The 14,290-nt window shown below is 42.2% G+C and overlaps 6 protein-coding genes across 7 annotated transcripts; 4 read left to right on the top strand and 2 right to left on the bottom strand.

The window, feature by feature from the left end:
- The first annotated feature begins 2,016 nt into the window (after window positions 1-2,016).
- LOC108596843 lies at window positions 2,017-2,549 on the top strand. Its single transcript, XM_017982972.1, has 2 exons — window positions 2,017-2,032; window positions 2,091-2,549. Exon 2 carries the CDS (start codon window positions 2,128-2,130, stop codon window positions 2,485-2,487), a length of 360 nt encoding a protein of 119 aa, XP_017838461.1. The 5' UTR covers window positions 2,017-2,032; window positions 2,091-2,127; the 3' UTR covers window positions 2,488-2,549.
- A 248-nt stretch (window positions 2,550-2,797) lies between these two features.
- LOC108597673 (SET and MYND domain-containing protein 4) lies at window positions 2,798-5,333 on the top strand. The gene is made up of 4 exons (XM_017984346.2): window positions 2,798-3,218; window positions 3,283-3,438; window positions 3,496-4,619; window positions 4,684-5,333. The coding sequence occupies exons 1-4, from the start codon at window positions 3,111-3,113 to the stop codon at window positions 5,018-5,020; spliced, it is 1,725 nt and encodes a 574-aa protein (XP_017839835.1). The 5' UTR covers window positions 2,798-3,110; the 3' UTR covers window positions 5,021-5,333.
- A 66-nt stretch (window positions 5,334-5,399) lies between these two features.
- On the bottom strand, window positions 5,400-6,863 carry LOC108597674 (protein OSCP1). Its single transcript, XM_017984347.1, has 2 exons — window positions 6,549-6,863; window positions 5,400-6,479 (listed from the first exon to the last, which is right to left on the bottom strand). Exons 1-2 carry the CDS (start codon window positions 6,682-6,684, stop codon window positions 5,623-5,625), a joined length of 993 nt encoding a protein of 330 aa, XP_017839836.1. The 5' UTR covers window positions 6,685-6,863; the 3' UTR covers window positions 5,400-5,622.
- A 1,229-nt stretch (window positions 6,864-8,092) lies between these two features.
- Window positions 8,093-10,686, top strand: LOC108594884 (putative helicase MOV-10). The gene is made up of 2 exons (XM_017980022.1): window positions 8,093-8,861; window positions 9,133-10,686. The coding sequence occupies exons 1-2, from the start codon at window positions 8,093-8,095 to the stop codon at window positions 10,680-10,682; spliced, it is 2,319 nt and encodes a 772-aa protein (XP_017835511.1). The 3' UTR covers window positions 10,683-10,686.
- Window positions 10,687-11,538: 852 nt separating this feature from the next.
- LOC108596427 (enoyl-[acyl-carrier-protein] reductase, mitochondrial) lies at window positions 11,539-12,833 on the top strand. Of its 2 annotated transcripts, none has more exons than XM_017982151.2 (2): window positions 11,539-11,856; window positions 11,913-12,833. In XM_017982151.2, exons 1-2 carry the CDS (start codon window positions 11,630-11,632, stop codon window positions 12,766-12,768), a joined length of 1,083 nt encoding a protein of 360 aa, XP_017837640.1. In that variant the 5' UTR covers window positions 11,539-11,629; the 3' UTR covers window positions 12,769-12,833. The 2 variants fall into 2 exon arrangements, with proteins under 2 accessions (XP_017837640.1, XP_017837639.1); XM_017982150.2 differs by having other exon boundaries at window positions 11,540-11,852; window positions 11,909-12,833.
- On the bottom strand, window positions 12,830-14,275 carry LOC108596426 (nedd8-activating enzyme E1 catalytic subunit). Its single transcript, XM_017982149.2, has one exon. The coding sequence runs from the start codon at window positions 14,210-14,212 to the stop codon at window positions 12,860-12,862; it is 1,353 nt and encodes a 450-aa protein (XP_017837638.1). The 5' UTR covers window positions 14,213-14,275; the 3' UTR covers window positions 12,830-12,859.
- Window positions 14,276-14,290: the final 15 nt, after the last annotated feature.

A 14,290-nucleotide genomic window follows, 5' to 3' on the forward strand; every position in this document is an offset into this window, starting at 1 on the left:
ACAATTTCTTTTGTTGCCTTGCATAGCTCTTGAGCTCTCGACTACACGACACAAGCATCTAATGCACTTAAGCTAACGGTAAACACGTGCACTGCTTGCCCAGCTGACAGAGCCATCGAGTGCAGCAACAAGCAACGTATGGTGGCAAGCGTTTAGGCCACGAACATGTGTTGCCATAAAAATATTAACCAAGCGCGCAAGTCTATAAAGAGTAGCAAAGTAAATATAGAATGCGTTGCTAAAGTGTCGAGACCTTTAGTCATGAACGAAACTACCATATTTAATTAGCAGCATAATGAATTGCTACGAGTGACTCGCTGGCTGTTGGCAGCTGGCGAGATTCATTTATCAAGTGGTCATGCTCGTGTCCATGTCCTTTGGCAACATACGCTTTGTGTGTGTTTCGGGTTCTTACCTATGCTCTTTGGTAGTACATTGTTGAATGTTGAAAAACAGGACACACACAGACAGAGGCAGAGAGCAGCAAGCAGCAAGCAGAGCGAACATGACGAGGCAGGCAGACAAAGGCGAAAAGGGGCAAGCGTATACGACAATTGCATTTCAAGTGACTGACTTTGACAGGCGCAACAGAAACAGCAACAGCAACAGCTACAGGACTATAAATAAGATACGACCATGTGTGCTATACATATGTATATGTATGTGTATATATGTGAAACTGTGTCACGCCTTTATTTACTTGCATAACAGACCAAAGACAACGACAAGCTGTTGGTGTTATTATTATTGTTATTGTTGCTGCTGTTGCTGCAGTTGTTGTGCTTGTCATTATATCTAGCTTTTGTTGCTATGCTCATAAACGTGTCGCAATGCTTAAGTGTGAGTGTGAGTGTGATTGTATGTGCAGTTTCCTGTTGCTCGCTCGACTTTTGCCTGGACATTTCCGCTTCCTTGCGTTTTACATTCCGTACACATATTTGAGTTTCTTGCCGTTTGCCCTATCAGCTGTAGCTGATACACAAAAATATGCACAACAGCTGGAATTGTAATATAATATTACAAGCTTATCTAAATATACAAGCAAGCTATGAATATGATTTAATCGAAAAAAGCCAGATAATGTAACGTTACATCGAACGCTCTTAACATTCATAACTCTTGATAAGCAAATTTTTGCCTGTTGCAATTCCAATTGCATAACTCATTTTCTCTTATGTTGTTCATGTCAGCAACAGATATGACAACAGGTATGGACGGATTTCCCAGCATGCTCTGTTACTTCCGAATGGTAATCATGCATGCTTGATGCGTGCTTAATTTATAATGTCTGCTCGATATTCAAAGCAACTGTATTGCTTCTTATTTGCTGCGTAATTGTTATTGGGAATTGAATTTCTACCTGAAATTACCCAATTTATGGCAATTTTAATGCCTTGCGTCTTGCATGCATTAAATAACGATTTATGTTCGTTTATGCGGCGTACAAGAGCGCTACAGGTGCAGTTTATTAAACTCTAATTGAGCTCCCCCTCAAAAACTGCACGAGTTCAAAGGGAAAAGGAAATTGCTTGGTGTTAAAATGCTCCAGCATCCAGTTACAAATCTATTTTTAGCACCTTGTCTGCACCTCAGGGAATTGGCATAGCTTGAAACTGAACTTGCAAGTTCAATGCACAGCTCAAATCAGTATTAACGAGTGGGTTGAACTCTGGTGCAGCTGTGTAAACTCAGGAGAATAGCACTAAATTTATTAAATTTAAAGAAAAACCTTGAACGAAGACACGGTTTGAAATTGTGATTTAATTTCACTTTGCTTTTTATTTTATTTAAGCAAGAACTTTGTTAAATTGTCGAAATAAACAAAACTATTTTAAAAACCATTACAGCCCATAACTCAAATGCTCGCGCCCCATTTCTTATCGAAATCACCTAGCCGATCGATTTAGTATTTTTAATCGAAGAAATACCGAATAATGCTAGGCTATCGCTCTTCTTATTCGCATCACCAATAAGAACAGCTGTCTACTAAACCATTATCAATTCAAGTGACTTGTTTATCTTTGCAAAACATGTAAGTTTGTGTATCCCACGAAATATTAGTTTATATTATTTAATTGACTTAGCTTCAGCTTTCAGTGAAAAATCAGTATAACATACAAATTCAAAATGACTCGTGAAAGTTGGAAGGACTCCTCCTCTGATTGGCGGGACTCGCCGTTTTTTGTCGTCCTTTACGAATACACAGTGAAAAATGCCGGTATGCCCAACGATATGGGCACTTTAATTGCCTATTTGCTGCTTTTTCTGGTAACTTGGTATTTGCTTCTCTGGACCGCGCGTTTCGTGCTCTCACTGGTGTGGCCTGTGCTTCTTGTGGTGTCGGCGCTGTTTTTATTCCGTTTCCTGCGAACATTTGAGCAGGAGGATCTGGTGGATATGTTGGTGCAGGCGTTTTCACTGATGGCCGATACTGTTGTGGCAGTAATAGCAAAAGGCCTAGATCTTGTTCTAGGCGTGCTTAGCTAAATTGCCTTCAGGGGCTGATCTTGAACATTTGACTACACCAGAACACCTAAATTAATATCAATAAACTGTTTTTATACATATGTTATGAAAAAAGAATACAATGAGTTTCAATATATGTAAATTTAAATGCAGGTGCCAATTGAGGGAATGTAACTTCGCATTCTGCCACATAGATGGCGGTAGTGATGACGAGCAATCGAGTTGTGTTGGCTTAGTGTGAAACGCTTATCGAGTAGAGCTTATCGAATCGAGCAGTATATGCATATCGCGCTAAACTTCCCACTAAATATTCCGTCGAAAAACTAGCTAAATTGGCCACACTGCCAATAAGCTGCAAAATATTCTTATTATTAATTTAAAATTACAAAGTAATAAGCTAAATTCTTAGTGAAATTGCACATTGACAAGCTGCACAAGCCTGGACCCAACATAGTTGAGGCACACACTTCAAGCAATTCTACAGATTTTGTTTGCAAAAAAACAGGCGGCGAAAACAACAACAACAACAATACAACACGCGACTTGCAAGGAGCACAATTTGACAAAAAAAAATTGTCCGTGCGCTTGTATGTATGTATTATCTTCACATCGGGAACAAAATTGAGATACAATAAATAGCGGCAATGGATGTTTACGATGTGAGTGACGATTTAGTTAAAAAACTAAACGATTGGAAGCTTATTGGTATCATAAGCGGCAAATTCAACGAGCTAAAAGAGAATTACTCAAAGGTAAATTAGCTGCTGCCAAGAAAAAAAAAAAAAACAGAAACGTAACTAATAAGCAATAATTTAGGTTAATTTTGTGGAGCATGCATTGAAGGACTTTAAATATATGGAAAAGATATTTCTAAATGTGACGTTGCGTGAAAACAAATGCAACAAGCGCAGCATTGAATTTCGCATGCTGGGCAACGAGCAATTCTCATTAAAGAATCGCAAATACTTTCAGGTAAGCTGCATATAACATAACAAAAAAGAACGAATGAATGAAATTAACTCTTTGCAGGCACTGGAATTGTACAACAAGAGCATTTGCTTTGCGGAGCTCAATTCGGAGCACTTGTCCATAGGCTATGCCAATCGTTCTGCTGTGCTGTTCGAATGGAAGCGTTATCGCGAATGCCTGGCCAACATTGAGCTGGCGCGAAAGGCCAACTATCCAGAGCGACTGCGACATAAGCTGGACAAGCGCGAACGCGACTGCCAGCAGCTGGTGCAGCAACAGGCGCCGGACATAGTGCCCTATGACTTTAAAATGAGCTTCGAGCCGCACGCCCAGGTGCCGTACATAGCCAACTGCCTGGAGTTGCGCGAGACTCCCGAGGAAGGGCGTTTCATAGTGACGACGCGTGATCTAGTTGTTGGCGATGTGGTTGCCCAGGAGCAGCCGTTCTGCTCAACGCTACTGACACCAATGCGGTATATACGCTGCGCAACTTGCAAAGAGGAGCGCTATTTGACACTCATACCCTGCGACAATTGCTGTTCGGTTATGTTCTGCTCGGAGCAGTGCAAGCAGCGCGCGAATAGCACTTTCCACAAGTATGAGTGTCCTGTTATTGACTTCTTGCATCGCATGTTTAACAAAATCCATGGCATTGCATTGCGCACCACGCTGAGTGCTCTCGATCTGTTTGACAGCATCGAACAATTGATGGCGTATTGCGAGCAGCCGCACAATCAGCACAAGTGCGTTTTTGATCTTGACTTTGGGCAGCTGACCTCGCAGGAGCATTATCGCGCCATTCATGGCATGGTGACGAATCAACAGTTGCGCTCCGTTTCGGATCTGTTTCAGCGTTCGGTGGTCTGTGCTGTTCTCAAGCACTTTATTATTGAGTATACGCCGCTTAAGGAGTTTCTGGGCGGCGAAGATGGGCGCAACTTTTTTACGGATCTGCTGTTTAGACATCTGCAAACATCGCCCTCCAATATGCATGGCATTGATCTGGTCGAGCAGGTGAACGAGACCAAGGATGATCAATCGCACTCATCGGGCGCCTATCCGTTTCTCTCGCTGCTGAATCACTCGTGTGCGCCCAACACGCTGCGCATCTACGAAGGCACCAAGGCGCATCTGTTTGTGCTGCGGCCCATTAAGGCGGGCGAGGTGCTCTACGATAACTACGGGTAAGTACGCCAACAGCCAACAAATAAAATATTTAACTTACATGCTTACATTTATTTATTTTAGGTCACACTTTGCCATCTTTAGCCGTAAGCAACGCCAAGATACTTTGTCCATGCAGTACCGCTTCAACTGCAAGTGCGAGGCCTGCGAATTGGACTATCCACAGTTTAGACAAATGCCACACAAGTCAACGGTGCCGTCGGTGAACGATGAAACGGACATGAAGTCGCTTGGTGCCTACAACTATGAGTTTGCTCTTGATAATTATAACAAATATTGCGATTTTCTCACGCAATTCGCTGCCGCTTATCCTTGCGAGCAAATCAGCTCGGCTGAGGAGTGTCTCAAGATGGCGTTGCATATCATGGTGGATGCCGTGCCGCTCAAGGCCAAAATGTAAGCGCGCGCACTGACAGCCTCGCCTCGCCACACGCACCCGCCAACCCACCAACACACACACACACACACACACACACTGAGACACACACACACACATATACACCGCTTGCAGTAGAGACCACCAGCAAACAAAACAAACACTACTCGATCCTTTTGCGCACAACAGACAACAACAACAGTGACGACGTTTCAAGTTGAAAGCAGTTATTTCATTCAACTTCAATTTTTTGCCATAAGTTTAAAGATTATTTTCTTATGTATTTCTATAGACTTTGTTGAAGAGAGACAACCGCGATTAATTGTATAATATTTAATGTAATTTGAGATATATTTCATTTGTTCTCTTCTTTTATAATACTTTTTAACAATTTGATGCTTGATAAAAAACAAAAACAAACATATTTTATGACTAGGTCGCAAAGCTCAAAGAAAAAATAATTTTGTAATATTGTTGGATCACCAATGTCTTCGAAAACTGCTATAAGAGAAACTCAACAACAAAGAAAGAAAATGAATGTGAACAAAATACAAAGTTCTTTGTAATTATTTTACAAGCAAATACAATATTTTCTAATTATGCGCACAATTGTTGTAAGCTAAACCTTAAGCCATCTTGCTATACAAGTCCAGCAGATCCTGCTGCAACCCATTGCCGCCAGCCAAGCCGCTGCCATTGGCGCTGGGCAGCTGCACAAATTCACAACCATTCGCATTATTGTTAGCTTGAGTGGACGATGGCGCAACTATAGCTAAATTATTATCGGTGTCCTCAAATAAAATATTCGAGAATGTCTGCTCGAATTGCCGCTGAAACTGATTCGCATCCATGGGCTGTAAGTCGCCGCTGGACTGCGGTATATTAAGCTGTGCCGCCAGATCCAACTGTTGACTCTGCTGTTGCTCCAGCTGCTGCTGCAGCGCCAGCTCGCTGCTTTTAATATAAATATTCTCACCAATGCTTTGCACGTAGACATCATGCTGGCTATGCTCTATTGCCGGCAAGAAACTGCCGTCCATGGACTGAAATCCCAAGCGTATGAGAAGCGTAATTTTCGTATTAAAGCACTGCAGCCATGCCTTGTTGGTGCCATAGATGGACAACTGTTGCTGCTCATCGCAGCTGTTCCAAAAGTCCAATAAAGTGTTCTTGGTATAATCAATTAGCAAGTGGCGCTTGGCATTCAGCTTGTTGACCGCATCCAGATGGCGAAACGTTATGTCCAGCAGATGATGTTGATGCCGAGACAGAAACAGTTGCCACTTGTACAGCATGGTCATAAGACTCCACAGCTTCTCCATTGAGTTGCCATCCAGACGCATCAGCGAACAGGTCGCTATATCATTGATCATGAATTTACAGTGCTCCACCGTCAAAAGCTGCGCACTCTCGTGTATGGAGCCGCTGATCAGCGATTCTATAAACTTGGGCTCCAGCAGCACCGTGGTTATATCGCGTATAACTGCACAGTGGGGCAAAAGATACGTTAATTAGTTGTCAACTTGAATTCACACAGGCACAATTCAATTACCTTGCACTGATTTCTCTTGCGGAATTAGCTGCGCCTTCAATCTCTGATCAATCACAAACAGCGCCTCACAGCCCAAATTGAGCAACAGAAAGACGTTGGCGCGCGGATTGAGCACTCGCTGTGATTGTGTAGACATTTCTGTTGGGCCTCCAAATGTTAACTGAGCGTCGTCATCGTCCAGGCGGCGTCAACTTCAAGCCGCGCGGTACAGCACGCGACCCTCAGAATATTCACACATACATTTAGTTTTATTGGATTTTTCGTTTCCTGCCCTCCCAGGGCGAAGTCGTCGACGATGTTTGATTGCTTTATGAGTGCCCCGGCAACGTCTTTTGTTGTAACCCAAAATGAAAATTATACAAACTATGAAATGAATGCTCTAATATATTAAATAAATTATACATATATTAAATTAATAACTAGAAATAAAATGCTTGCTTTCCGTTTTAAATGCATTTGACCCTTTGTTGTTTTTTTTTATATCTTAGCTACTGTTACCAACTGTACTCATGTTCGAATATACCCTCTTTTTAACTGAACGTTGCATTGTGTATAATTATGGCAGGCAAGGAGTTTTTGTGGGTGTAGACAGGTGTTGTGGCCAGGTAGTTAAACAACGGTTTCTTTGCTTGCCAGTCTTATTGATTTCTGTTTAATTTGCAAAAATAAAAATTCAAAAAAAAGCAACTGTTAAAAACAATTATTATGACAATTATGGCGGCCAAAGTAAAAAAGGGACACGCGAGTCCAGCAAAAAAAGAAAGGCTGAAGGTCAAAGTACGCTATTAAATAAAAAACGTTTGTTTTTATTTTGTAAATATTATATGCTATATTGACTATTTTTATGTTAAAGCTTTTTAAGCATCAACTGCATAACTGGTAGTTCTAAATATGTATATTATTATAGTAAACCACCCTTAGTGGGAGGACGGGAAACCCAGCGGAAGTTGCGTGTTAACGGCTGTGGTTAATTAACATCAAGACTTTCAAATTGCAGGTGGTAGAAAGAGCTTTAAAGCTTTGGCTTGTGCACTGTGCGAATAAAAAGTATCGATATTTTTTGAAAAGCTTAAGACGCAGCAATTCAAGCTTTGAAATATGATGACATACATTTTATTGACTTCAATTCAACTAATCAGTGTTGCCATATTAGCTAATTATAAGCTTAATTGTCTTCATAACTGCTAAATATGAACATTTGCATACAAATTACGCACACTATCATTCTGCAGCTTATCGATCGACACATAACAAAGTGTAGTTTTTGAAAATAACTACTAAGTTCACCGTATGCGTGTGTAAAATACTTTGAAATATATTGCAAATAAATTCATAAACATACCATGTTCTATGTTTCAAAATTAAATTGAGTAAACACAATCAAAAGCCTGTAAATATATCGATACCTTATCGATCGTAAAATAACAAAACTAACTTTTGGGAATCCATGAAATTCAGTTGCATAAAGTACGTGGTCATTTGCAGTAGACAAAATCAAAATTAAAAGCAACTTGAGTTTTTTTTAAATATACATACTATACAAAATGCAAAATTTAAGCTTGTACTCACCCAGTCAATCAATGCTTAAGGCAGCAGCTCAACGATTCAATGATCAAAGCCTCACAGATGGAAATCCAATATTTGCCGACTACATAGACACACTGCAGTTATACGAAGACAATGAGTGCGAGGTGCTGCGTACTCTAGTGGGCATTGAGGACTTATCCGACATGCAGCAGTTTGTCAAGCTAATGGAGAGTGAGGTGATCGTGCAAATGCTTTCAATTCAAAACTTTAAAATTCCATTGACCAAGAAGGAGGTAAACCCTGAAGATGTACTGACGGCTGACATAGATGAATTGGTGCTGGTGCCTAGAGATAGTTTGGTGGAATGTCCAATGCCCAAGCAACTGCTACAGACACAGCTGCCGCACAAGCATGAACATATTAAAGCAAACGACCCAAGGCGCCGTTTTGTTGGCACTATTGTTGAAGTGAAACGCAACAGTGTGACCTTTGAGTGCAGCAAGCTTAAAGGTATGCCGCTAGCTGGAAGATATCTTGTAATTTTTCGTTCCTCGCGCATTACCTATCGCCTCATGTATGACGCACTCGATCAGCTTGAACATGATGATGCAACACGTCGCTATTTATTTCCACGCGATTACCAATGGATAAGTGCAAGAAATCCACAGCCTGCACTTAGGTTAATCAATCCAACTATTTCTTCAAATGCTGAACAACTTCAGGCTGTCAGTCAAATTGTTGCAGGACCCAGTACATTGGCTCCATATATAATCTTTGGGCCACCAGGTTAGTACATGCAAGGTTTGAGGTTACAAACGAGAGCACATAAATAGCAGAAAAAAAGCAATTTGTGCAATGGGTTTTTAATAAAAATTTATTTAAAAAAAAAATAGCATCTAATAGCTTAACAATTTAATTGCTAAATAATTAATTGCTAAATAAATAGCTATAAATGAGAGATAAGATTGCAAAAGTAAAAAATAACAAAAAGTCTTAAGTATTTTTTTGTTCACGTCTGTGCATTCGGTATACATATTCATATATCTTTCAATTTTAGGCACTGGAAAAACTACTACCATTGTTGAGGCCATACTTCAATTGCACTTGAACCCTAAAAATCGAATACTCGTTGCAGCGGGGTCCAACTCTGCCTGCGATACGATCGCCGTAAAGTTGTGCGCCCACTTTGAGAAACACGCAGTGAGCCCACTGCCTGTGGTACGTTATTATTCAAAAACAAGACTGAAGATTGTTGAACATACAATGCCAGCGCTGCTAAAGAAATATTCCAATTGCCAGTACCAGTACTGCCAGAAGGCTAAGAAGTTGAAAAACGTATATAAAAGCTTTGGATCGGTTATCACCAAAATTAATGTGGCCACACTCTGCTCCACTCGTGTGATGCTGCTGCAAGCACCAGACACTCAGTTTACGCATATTTTTATTGACGAAGCTGCCGCTTCTACAGAGCCAGAAGCACTTATGAGCATTGTGGGCTTGAAGCGCAAGAACACGCATGTTATACTCTCTGGTGATCACAAGCAGCTTGGTCCCGTTATTAAGTGTCAGCGTGCTGTAGAGTTGGGTCTGGGCCAATCCCTTATGGAGCGACTGATGCTGCGTAAGGTCTATGATACGAATGACTTTGGCGAGTACAACATTAGATTGCAGACACGACTGCGCCGCAACTATCGCTCTCATCCGGCTATTGTGGCGCTCTACAATGAGCTCTATTACAATGGCGAGCTTTTAGCCAAGGCACCCCTCCAGCAGGTTAACCAGGCAGCCCAATGCAGCTTGTTGCGCAACAAGCAGTCTCCCATTATATTTCATGCAGTCTCTGGTGAAACAACACGTGAAACGAACTCCACCAGCAGCTACAATGACCCGGAGGCGCTCGTGGTCTGCTGGTATGTGGAGCAGTTGCTCAAGAAAGGACTGAGCGATCAGATCAGTGTGAAACAGGAGGACATTGGTGTGGTATCTCCATATCTGGCGCAATGTCGGCTTGTGACTCGCTTGCTCCGCCAGCGTGGCCAAGCCCAGGTGGAGGTGGGCTCCGTGGAAAGCTATCAGGGACGTGAGAAACTTATCATTATTGCCACGCTAGTGTGCTCAAAAGGCTATGCCTCCGGCTTTGCCACCAATCCGCGTCGCATTAATGTTTTTCTCTCGCGACCCAAATCGCTTTTAATAATAATTGGCAATCCCCAAAGTTTAAATTCCAAAAAAGATTTCCAGTACATTTTTAAGCAGTGTAACTTGCAAGGAAATCTCTACACTGAAAAACCAAATGAAAATAAACCTAAAAATGAGCTGAAAACAAGTGTCAATGAAAACAAAGCAAGCTTCGCAAATACAAATAAGAACGTTGAAGTTTTGAAACCGTATAATACAAGCAATATTAAAATTGACAATAAAATCGTAGTCAACACAACGCGTGCAACTGTGATAAGCCCTGTGAGAAGCCCTGTGAGAAGCCCTGTGCTCCGACAAGCGTATTCTAACTATGACTATGATTATAACTATGATTCCTATCCCAATAGATATACTTCCCCTACCTTGAAAGAGCGAAAGATAGAGTCGAGTAAATGCACTATATTGTAACTACACTGAAGCCAAGCTAAAAGCAAAAATACCAAATTTTCATTAAATATTAAAAAATAAATAAAAATGCGAAATATAATATGAATGCATTAAAAATGAATTTATAATACATAAAATGTGATTCTCGGGTTTATAAAATAAATGAGCAAAAATTATGATAGTTGGTAATATGAATTTGTCTTGAACAAAACAAAACTCTAATATAATTTACTATACAACATATATGTTTGTTAAATTTTCATATGCTATGTATTTATGCATCACATTTTTAAATTTTATTCAATAAAGTTTTTATCAAATTTAAAATGCATTTTAAATTACACACTGTAGGTAGCTAAATATAAAACGCTAAATCAATAAGAAATTTATATTATACGTCTAATTCTTTAAATATTGTTAGAATACTTATTTGATTTGATGGCATTTTAAAGCGCTAAATTTTAATTATTATGCTTATTTAGTAAATAATAGTTTTAATCGAAACTATTTATTTTCTGCTGGCTTGCAATTTAATCGAAATTGACTTTTGACACGTCTACCGCACTTCACTGATCAAGTAAAACTGATCTGTTAATGTTAAAATGAAGAAGCTTAGAGTGCGTGGGCGCGCTGTCTTTACATCTAAGCGCGCTGAGCGCGTAACTTACTCATTGTGTTAATGTTAAAACGAACAAGTCTGTTAAATGTCCATGAACATAAACATTTTATTGCTGTTTAATGTTTAGCATCAAGCAATGCATTGCTTTTGAATTCACACACAGAATGCCGCCAAGAGACTAAATGCAAAAAATATGGCAGCCCTGGCAAACGTAATTGATAACATAAGCAGTGTGGACAGCTGGAAAGCTCAAAGTGCCGGCCACAATAACAAAAATATAAATAAATAAGAGTTAATTTGATACTTTTGTGTTGTTTGTTTATTTGTAAGAGCACAACAATTTATATTTATGTTAACAATGCTGCGTCGCACATTGCCAAGTTGGACAGGGAGCTCCTTGCTGTGTCGTCATATGTCTGTGGTGGCCAAAACGCTCAAATACTCGGAGCACGGCGAGCCGCAGGATGTCTTGCAGCTGGTGGAGCAACAACTGGAGGGACCCAAGGATAAGCAGGTGCTGGTGAAAATACTAGCTGCGCCCATTAATCCCGCCGATATCAACACCATACAAGGCAAGTTCAGCGCACTGGCTTTGAATGCAAATTATATAATAGACAGCGCTTTGCAGGCAAATATCCGGTGAAGCCCAAGTTTCCAGCTGTTGCGGGCAACGAGTTTGTGGGCGAGGTAGTCTGCGTGGGCGAACAGGTCAAGTGCCTGAAGCCTGGCGAGCATGTGGTGCCACTAGCATCCGGCCTGGGCAGTTGGACGACTCATGCGCTCTACAATGAGGATCAGCTGCTGGGCGTATCCAAACGTGTGGGCTTGGCTGAAGCAGCCACTATAACAGTGAATCCCTGTACTGCCTATCGCATGCTCAAGGACTTTGTGCAGTTGGCCCCAGGAGATACCGTTATACAGAATGGCGCTAATAGCGCCGTTGGGCAGGCAGTGCATCAGCTGTGCCGCTCCTGGAACATCAACAGCGTGGGCATTGTGCGCAATCGTCCGGAAATCGCGGATTTGAAGAAAATGCTACAATGTCTGGGTGCTAGTGCTGTGCTCACCGAGGAGGAGATGCGCACCAGCGACATCTTCAAGACTGGCAAATTCAAGCGTCCCAAGCTGGCGCTCAACTGCGTCGGCGGCAAAAGTGCAACTGAAGTCTCGCGACATTTGGACAACCGCGGCGTTATGGTCACCTATGGCGGCATGTCCCGTGAGCCGGTAACTGTTGCAACTGGACCACTAATCTTCAAGGATATTGCATTTCGTGGCTTTTGGATGACACGTTGGTCCAAGGAGAACTACAACTCGACCGAACGCACGCAAATGTTTAAGGAGCTCTGCCTGCTCATGGAGCAGCAACAGTTTGTGGCACCAGCGCATGAAATGGTGCCGTTGGCGCAGTTCAAAGAAGCGGCTGCGGCGGCGTTGAACTTCAAGGGATTCACGGGCAAGAAGTTCATTCTAGACATGAGTAGATAAAGCTGTAGATAAAATACCCCTAAGTACCCCCAAAACCACACTAAAATCGCTTTGATTTAATCATATCCATTTTAGAAACGTTTACTTTATTTTAGGACATTTCAATTTCATTCGTTTGATATTTGAGCTGCAGCGTCAGGGCCGTGGGTGTTGTAGCATCCGTTATGGTCAGCTGCTGTCCATCCTGCAGTCCCAATTCGCCCAGCGATTGAGTTAGATTTTTGCGCGTGGCCTGCTCAATGCTTGCCACATTGGCCATATAGAGCGTGCGTTGTTTGCCATCGGCCATGACGGTGGTCAGGGCGGGACTCTTGAGCTGAAAGCGCGGCATCTCGCACAACTGCTTGATGACATCCTCCAGCGTTGTGGTGTTGGCATCCTCAATGTTCAACAGCTGTGGCGTCTTGCTGCACGCCAAGCAACTGTCCGACTTCTCTGCCTCATAGGTGTAGGTATAAATGCCATCCAGATCATTAAAGTTGAGGTAATTGGACATACCATCGTAGCAGCTTGTGGCCAGCTTAAATACCTCCATGGCGCAGGCAGCTGCAATGACGGCATTCGTGCTTGCCACAGCGGGGATAATATGCTTGATGACGCCCTGTACGAGTCGATAGGTAATGCCGTTGATATTGAATTGATTTGCGCGCTCCTGGGCACGCTCGTATATCCAGCCAATGTGCTGAGGATCATCACCATCTAGTGGCACACTGAACGGATTCTCTTTGTCCCATTGTATGAGCTTCACATACTCAATGCAGTGCTCCGGCAAGCGCGGTGTATTGGCAATTGTGCATAGCGGATAGTTGACCTGTGGTGGAAACAGATTCAATGTGCATTCAATGCAGGCCGTAAAGCCGGGAATAATGACGCGTGCATTGCCCTTGAAGCCCTCAGTGCCACCATCAATCATGGGTATAATTGAGTCTGGATCCACGCTGTCATCCTCATAGCGCAGCATAGAAAGCAACATGCCATTAATCCAGCGACGCGCCACAATGGAATCCAGGCCACAAACAATTATATGAAACTGCTGATAGAAGCTTTCATCAAAGTCCTGTATTTTGGCAAAGTGCGGCGTCACTTTGCAACTGGGCACACGGTTGTTAATAAAACGCGCAGCACACTCCGCTTTGGACTGACCAATATCCGAGCGTCGGAACAGAAACTGACGATTCAAATTGGACAGCTCAATGGTATCCATGTCGATAACATGCAAATCACCAAATCCCATCAATGCCAAATCCTTCAACAGCTCACAGCCCAGGCCACCGGCGCCAATGATCAGCACTTTGCTGCTGGTCTGCAGAAATTCCAAATTGTCCGGCGAGGGTGTGAAGTTGTCCTTGCAAAACAGCCCCTCGCGCTCCAGCACATGACGCAAGCCATTCCAGCGTTTGTTTTGCAACGTCAGTGCGGGATTTACTGGAGATGCTACTGACATTTTTAATTATCACAGCATAGACACAGTTATCACAGCATAGGGCTGCAAATATCAATTCGACTTGTCACTATCGATACC

Source organism: Drosophila busckii, chromosome 2R (genome assembly GCF_011750605.1).
Source record: "Drosophila busckii strain San Diego stock center, stock number 13000-0081.31 chromosome 2R, ASM1175060v1, whole genome shotgun sequence".
Classification (NCBI taxonomy): domain Eukaryota; kingdom Metazoa; phylum Arthropoda; class Insecta; order Diptera; family Drosophilidae; genus Drosophila; species Drosophila busckii.

Coding starts and splice junctions, on each gene's coding strand:
- LOC108596843 (XM_017982972.1), top strand. CDS start 2,128: ATGACTCGTGAAAGTTGGAAGGACTCCTCCTCTGATTGGCGGGACTCG.
- LOC108594884 (XM_017980022.1), top strand. CDS start 8,093: ATGCAAAATTTAAGCTTGTACTCACCCAGTCAATCAATGCTTAAGGCA. Junction 8,862..9,132: donor TATAATCTTTGGGCCACCAG/GTTAGTACATGC, acceptor TTTCAATTTTAG/GCACTGGAAAAACTACTACC.
- LOC108597674 (XM_017984347.1), bottom strand. CDS start 6,684: ATGTCTACACAATCACAGCGAGTGCTCAATCCGCGCGCCAACGTCTTT. Junction 6,480..6,548: donor GCAAGAGAAATCAGTGCAAG/GTAATTGAATTG, acceptor CCCACTGTGCAG/TTATACGCGATATAACCACG.
- LOC108596427 (XM_017982151.2), top strand. CDS start 11,630: ATGTTAACAATGCTGCGTCGCACATTGCCAAGTTGGACAGGGAGCTCC. Junction 11,857..11,912: donor ATCAACACCATACAAGGCAA/GTTCAGCGCACT, acceptor CTTTGCAGGCAA/ATATCCGGTGAAGCCCAAGT.
- LOC108597673 (XM_017984346.2), top strand. CDS start 3,111: ATGGATGTTTACGATGTGAGTGACGATTTAGTTAAAAAACTAAACGAT. Junction 3,219..3,282: donor TAAAAGAGAATTACTCAAAG/GTAAATTAGCTG, acceptor GCAATAATTTAG/GTTAATTTTGTGGAGCATGC. Junction 4,620..4,683: donor GTGCTCTACGATAACTACGG/GTAAGTACGCCA, acceptor TATTTATTTTAG/GTCACACTTTGCCATCTTTA.
- LOC108596426 (XM_017982149.2), bottom strand. CDS start 14,212: ATGTCAGTAGCATCTCCAGTAAATCCCGCACTGACGTTGCAAAACAAA.